Below are 6,746 nucleotides of genomic sequence, written 5' to 3' on the forward strand. Positions count from 1 at the left end.
CCTTTGTGTCTCCCCTCTGAACCTAGCTCCCCTGTGCTGTTTTTCCCCAGATCTTTGTCTTCTCTGTCTCACCCAACAGCACTCCCTGCACCGCATCCCCTGCCCCCCCCCAACCCGCTACTCCCATCAACATCCCTGGCCCCCTCCCTGACTTCCTTGGTCCCACAAGAGCTGGAGTGTAAAGGGGGGATGGAGGATGGAGCCAGGAGAGAGGAATTCCTGCGGGGGGGCGGGGGGGGGGGCGGGGAAGGGAAGAGGGTCAGCCAGACCGGCTGGGCTCCCTGGGTACCTCCGTCAGAGCCCCGCCCAGGGCTGAGTGGCCGCCCCAATATAAGCAGCTCCTGGCCAGAGACAGAACTCAGTGCCTGGCTCACCCACACCTGCCTGTATCATCGCCATCGCCGTCCTGCAGGTAGGAGCATCTGCCCACAGCCCTCTGCTCTGTGCACCCCCACCTCGCTCCACTGACATCTCTGTCTCCTTGCATCTGTCTCTGTGAACATCTCTGTCTTTCTCAATGCCCTCCGTGTCCACCTTCTCAACCTGAGTGGTGTGGGGTTGAATTTGGAAGTCCTGGGGCCCCGTACTGCCTCTATTAACTCCCTTGGCTTGGGATGTGGGGCATTTCTCTTCACCTCTCTGAGGCTCAGTGTTCCATCTGGGAAATGGGCTTGCAGAGAAGGCAAAGCACCGGGCAGGTGTGTTACTGATGGCATCTTCTATGGGCACCTGGTTCAGGTGTCTTTCTCCCCGTGTCTCTAACTCTGCCTGTCTCTGTCTCTTGGTCTCTGCCTCCAGCTCTACCTCTGGTATAAGGAAGGTCCTCTGGGGTCTGTCGGGCAGCTGTACAGAGATGGGCGAGTTTCTCGCCCCCACTCCATACACCCCTACTCCATGTTTCTCCGAGCTGGCAGGCTGACTTGGCCTCTTTCTCCCCAGTGCCCTTCCCCCTGAGAACCCAGCCCCCAGTGCCCCTGCTCCTTGCCCACCCCTCCCCAGTATCCAGCATCCCTTGGACAGACCCGCCACTGTCACCGCCGCCACCTCTGCCGTCCCCAACGCCACATCCTCAGGGCCAGCAAGATGCAGTTTGAGATGCACGACAACGTGAAAGGCAAAGGTGGGATCTCTGGATGGACCAGCAACCCTTCCAGTCCCTGGAACCTCGCTGCTTCCCTCCCCTGGGCGCCCTGGCTTTGAAGACAGATGGCACCTGATTGCACCCCAGAGGTCCCTGGAAATGCGGGAACCCAGCACCCCAGGCCCAGACGTGGAGGAGGCAGCAGCACGTCTAGGTCCTGCCCGGACCACCCTTCCCCAGACGTGCAGGAGTTCCCCACTCACAGCTCAACCAGATGTGTAGGAGGCAGTGGCGATGGGGACACACTGGGGTGTCAGCACCCAAACATGGCAGAAAGGAAGGGGGGTGCAGTGGTGTCCCCTCAGTGGGCGGCCTGGTGGCCCTGCCCAGACCTGCCCGGCAGGGGAAGGGGCAGCAGGGAGGTAGGGTCCCCGAGAGGCTGTCAGGCTGTCCCCTGACCCTGGCCCACCACCTTTGCAGCCATGTCCTACCCAGTGACCAGTCAGCCCCAGTGCGCCAGCAGCTGCTACCAGACCCAGCTCAGTGACTGGCACACGGGCCTCACCGACTGCTGCAATGACATGCCCGTCTGTGAGTACCTGCCGCTCCCAGGCTGGGGGGGGGGGGGCTCACTGACCTCACTCCCCTCTCTTCCTTGGATTACCCTGAATTTCCACAGTCTAACCCCCCCCCCCCGCCCCTTCCTCCCACCTCCAAAGCGCCCTAGAATCCTGACCTCACTCCCTTCCAGCTCCCCCCTCAGACCCTCAACCTCCCCCGTGCACCCTCTATCTTCCTCGTTGTGGCCCCAGCTCCCCCTCCCAACCCTACCCCCCAGCCTCTAAACCACCCGCGCTGGGACCCTTAATTCCCCCCGGACTCTGGACTGGGCGCTGCGCTGCCTGCCTTGGCCTCTCCCCGAGGGGGAGCCGCCCGGCGCCCTGGGTGCGCCCCTGGGGTCCGCCTCTGACCGCCCTGCGCCCGCCCCAGGTCTGTGCGGCACCTTCGCGCCCCTGTGCCTGGCCTGCCGCATCTCCGACGACTTCGGGGAGTGCTGCTGCGCGCCCTACCTGCCCGGAGGCCTGCACTCCCTGCGCACCGGCATGCGGGAGCGCTATCACATCCAGGTGCGCGGCGGGGCCGGGCCGGGGCCGGGCGGGGGAGACGGGCCTCCCGGGCCCAGGCCGGGCTCCTGACCTCTCTCTCCCACCCTCTAGGGCTCCGTGGGGCACGACTGGGCGGCCCTCACCTTTTGTTTGCCCTGCGCCCTCTGTCAGATGGCGCGGGAATTGAAGATCCGAGAGTGAGGAGGCTCCCCCGGCCTCCTCTGCCCCCTCCTGGGAGGGCCTGCCCCCACGCCCTATCCCGCTACCAGAAATACACCCACAATAAAAACCTGAAAACCAACTCCGCCTACATTCTTATTGTCCCAGGGAAGGAATCTGGGTGGAGGAGGAGGCTTGGTGAGGGGTGTGGGGACACAGGGAAGATGCCTAGGTGTGGAAGGAGTTCCAGAGTCAGATCCTTGACCCCAACCTGCTGTGTAAGACATTGGCAAGTCTCTTACCTCTCTCAACCTCATTAAGTCCTCATTCACAAAGTGAAACCACTAACCTCTTAAGCTGCCCAACCGACGGTCTGCGTGGACCCTGAAAATAGGCAAAACCAGAAAAAGCTGTCTTGGTAGAGTTTAGACACTCCAAGAAAAAAGTTTAAGAGAGCCCCTCCCCCACCCCCTATCTCCACTAAGTCAATACTTACTGACTCTTGACCTACACACAATGGTAACAGGTTTGGGGAGGGAGGGTCCTTTGTCTCTAAAGCAAAGAACTGCCAGGTTTAAGGCTCTCTGGAGCTGAAACTAATCCTTAAGGATCACCCAGTTTTCTTTATTGCAAAAGCAACTAGCAGATTAGAAAATCTGGTCTCAAAATTGGGCAGACCTAAGATCTGATCTTGAATCTTGCCACTGACTACACGTGTTATCTTAGTGAGTTAGTTAGCCTCTCTGAGTCTGTTTCCTCCTCTGAGGATAATCCCTAATATGTCATATGGCTACTGTGTGAACAAGAGATAGAACAGATGGAAAGACCAAAGAGTGAGCTTAATAAGCTTGTTAATAGAGGATCCCTGGGTGGCTCAGCGGTTTGGCGCCTGCCTTTGGCCCAGGGCGCGATCTTGGAGTCCCGAGATTGAGTCCCATGTCAGGCTCCCGGCATGGAGCCTGCTTCTCCCTCCTCCTGTGTCTCTGCCTCTCTCTCTCTCTCTCTCTCTATCATAAATAAATAAATCTTTTAAAAAATAAGCTTGTTAATATTATTATGTGTAATAATATTATACTATTCTGTTATTTGTATTATTTGCTGGTATTCTCTCTTTCTTTCTGTGTATCCAACCATCAAGTGGTATCTTCACTCGGAATATTTAATGGGCATCTCAAATTTACTTATTTATTTTTAAAGATTTTATTTATTCATGAGAGACACAGAGACAGAGAGGCAGAGACATAGGCAGAGAGAGAAGCAGGCTCCATGCAGGGAGCCTGATGTGGGACTCGATCTCGGTCTCCAGGATCATGCCCTGGGCTGAAGGCAAGCACTAAACCACCGAGCCACCCAGGGATCGCTGCCATCTCAAATTTAAAACCTAGGGGCACCTGGGTGGCTCAGTGGTTGAGCGTCTGCCTTTGGCTCAGGTGGTGATCCCGGGGTCCTGAGATTGAGTCCCGCAGGGAGCCTGCTTCTCCCTCTGCCTATGTCCCTGCCTTTCTCTCTCTCTCTGTCTCTCATAAATAAATAAGTAAAATATTTAAAAAAAATAAAAATAAAAAACCTAACTCCAAAGTCACCTGATGGGTCAGTTGGTTAAGCATCTGATTCTTGATTCTGGCTCAAGTCGTGATCTCAGGGTTGTGAGGCTGAGTCCCCACCAAAGGCTTTGCACTGGGCATGGAGCCTGGTTGAGATTGTCTCTCCCCCTACCTTCCCTACCCTGCAAGTGCACCCCCTTTGCAAAAAGAGAAAATAAAAATAAAACCTAACCTGATTCCCCACCCATAACCTGCTTCTCCCATTTCCCTCTCAGGACATAGCAAACCCCATCTTTCCAGCTGCTCACTTTGTTACCCCAGGTCCCAATCTGTCAACTAATTCTGTTGGTTCTACTTTCAGAATATATCCAGAACCTTACTTCTTCCTACTCTGCTGCCCCCACCTAGTTCCAGTCACCCTCCTCTTCAGCCTAAACTAATGCAGTGGCTCTTCACTGGGCTCCCTGCCCTATATTCACATCTTTAGTTTCCTCCCACAGAGAAGCCCCATGAATACCTAAGTTAGGTCACATCCCTCCTGTGCTCGCAACCCTCTAATGTCTCCTCCTGCACAGAGTTTAAGCCAGAGTCTGCACTGTGGCCCAAGGACCTGCTTCCCCTGTCACCTTATCTCCTCCTTATTCCCTCAACTCCAAGCATAGGAGTCCCTTGGTTGTTTCTCTAAAATGCTAGTCGTGCTTTCCCCTCAGGGCCTTTGCACTAGCTTTTCTGTCAACCTTGAATTCTCTTCCCTAAGTTGTCCCTATGGTTCATTCCTTCACTTCTGCTCATACATCATCTTGAGAGGCCTTCCCTTCCATCTTATATTACATAGCAAGTACCAACCCCTTTTCCTTCCTTCATCACCTTACTTTTCTGGTCACATATCGACATACCACATCATTTATTTATTTATCATCTGGCTTCCTGCTGGCTTGTCAGCTCCATGAGGGCAGGGATCTTGATCACTGCAGTGTCCCCAGCACCTAGAACAGTGTGGAGCCCACTGCAGGTAGAGATGAGTGATGACAGGTGGGAGACATCAGCACAGAAAAGGGACACGATTTTAGAGGTCATTGGGAGTGGGGGACAAACGGGCAGTCAGATAGGCTTGCACCAGAATCTGGGCTCATCTGTCAATCTGCCCTGAGTGCTTAGCCAAGGGACTCAGTTTCCAAATCCACACAATGGGGGAACAAACCTATACCTCCCAGCACTGATGTTGGGAAGAGTAAAAGACTCATACCAGGGCAGCCCAGGTGGCTCAGCGGTTTAGCACTGCCTTCAGCCCAGGGTGTGATCCTGGAGACCCAGGATCGAGTCCCACGTTGGGCTCCCTGCATTGAGCCTGCTTCTCCCTCTGCCTGTCTCTCTCTCTCTCTCATGAATGAATAAATAAAATCTTTAAACAACAAAAAAAGACTCGCACCCAGCACCCTGCCTGTAATGCTGTAGGCCCTTGGTGAAATTCCACCCCCCACTTTTCTGAAGTCCCCAAGGCATTGATGGCCATACACAGAACAGGGTCCAGAACTTCAGCACCCAATGCTCAGTGTTTCTCTCATGGTCCCTGAGCCTCATGCTTTCAGGTACATGGACAACAGGGGGAGGTGCCAGCCGCGGGCTGACGTGGAGGGAGGAGGACCATGTGCTATGGGGCACTCATGCAGGGGCATCCGCACCTACAGATGGGAGCTGGGAAGGTGGCTCTGCATCCCAGACAAAGGGTGCAGCCACAGAGCAAACACCCTGCTCGGGAGGGCAGAGTCATGGGGTGGTGGCCAGGGAGAGGCCTTCCCAAAGGTCTGATCATAACACAGACGAGTCTTGGAGAGCCACCTTAGCTCCTTCCTGGTCACAGATGAGCTCTCCACTGGCTGTGGACTCCCTGCGGCAGTATGGCTCACTTCTGGTGAGCTTTCTGGTTGGGAAATTGTGCCTTATCCCCAGCAGAAATTGTTTTTTTTTGTTTGTTTGTTTTTTTAGAAATTGGCCTTTTTGAACACCTGCCCCTACCGCCCGCTCTGTGCTGGGTCAGCACTCAGCTAGGTAGGCTAAGTAGGAACCTGCAGGGCACCTGGGGACTCAGTGGTTGAGCATCTGCCTTCGGCTGAGGTCATGATCCCGGAGTCCTGGGATTGAGTCCCACATCGGGCTCCCTACAGGGCGCCTGCTATTCCCTCTGTCTGTGTCTCTGTCTCTCTCTGTGTCTCTGATGAATAAATAAAAACTTTAAGAGAAAAAAAAAAAGTTGCCCATATATCTGAAACCACTATGATTTTCAGGGGCCATACTGGAGACCCAAACACCCCCTAGGCGCACCTCACTGCCAGGTCTTGGGCTAAACATCAGATGAAGCCGCCAGTGTGTGCCACAGGCTGGCCCAAAGGGGAACATGTGTCGTGAACTCTCAGCCAGACTCCCACTGAGGGCACACTGCCACCGCCTGCTTGCCCTGGGGGCCTGGCAGATGAAGGCTCCCGTGATGCTCCCCGTTTGGGCCATGAGAGCCTTTTCGGATTTGAGAAAACTCATCACGTTGGGGTGGCTTGGTCTCTCCACTGCCTCAACGCTTCTGTCAGAGGCCAGAACAAAACCAAGCCTGAGACCAAGGCAGCCGGTCTCCTGAAACAAATGGGTCTCCCTGCGATAGGGATCGACACCCTCCTGTCCCCCAGGTCCGTCCTTTCCAATAATGATCGAGAGCTTCCGTAGTGGCCCCACCCCAACACCCCTGCCTTGGGGAGGCAGGGTGGAGCCAGGCCCAGCCATGTGGCTCAGAAGGGTCACCAAGGTAAGCACCCTGACTGGACTTCTCCACATTCGGTGCTGTTCAGATAAACAAGACACCCCATC

General features: G+C 55.2%; 1 protein-coding gene across 3 annotated transcripts; it reads left to right on the forward strand.

The window, feature by feature from the left end:
• Positions 1-290: 290 nt before the first annotated feature.
• On the forward strand, positions 291-2,488 carry CNFN (cornifelin). 3 transcript variants are annotated; one of them, XM_077863355.1, is made up of 5 exons: positions 357-412; positions 940-1,120; positions 1,562-1,672; positions 2,072-2,208; positions 2,299-2,488. In XM_077863355.1, the coding sequence occupies exons 2-5, from the start codon at positions 1,084-1,086 to the stop codon at positions 2,386-2,388; spliced, it is 375 nt and encodes a 124-aa protein (XP_077719481.1). In that variant the 5' UTR covers positions 357-412; positions 940-1,083; the 3' UTR covers positions 2,389-2,488. The 3 variants fall into 3 exon arrangements, with proteins under 3 accessions (XP_077719645.1, XP_077719481.1, XP_077719560.1); XM_077863434.1 differs by having other exon boundaries at positions 367-412; positions 1,000-1,120; XM_077863519.1 differs by lacking the exon at positions 940-1,120 and having other exon boundaries at positions 291-412.
• Positions 2,489-6,746: the final 4,258 nt, after the last annotated feature.

Source organism: Canis aureus, chromosome 1 (genome assembly GCF_053574225.1).
Source record: "Canis aureus isolate CA01 chromosome 1, VMU_Caureus_v.1.0, whole genome shotgun sequence".
NCBI lineage: Eukaryota > Metazoa > Chordata > Mammalia > Carnivora > Canidae > Canis > Canis aureus.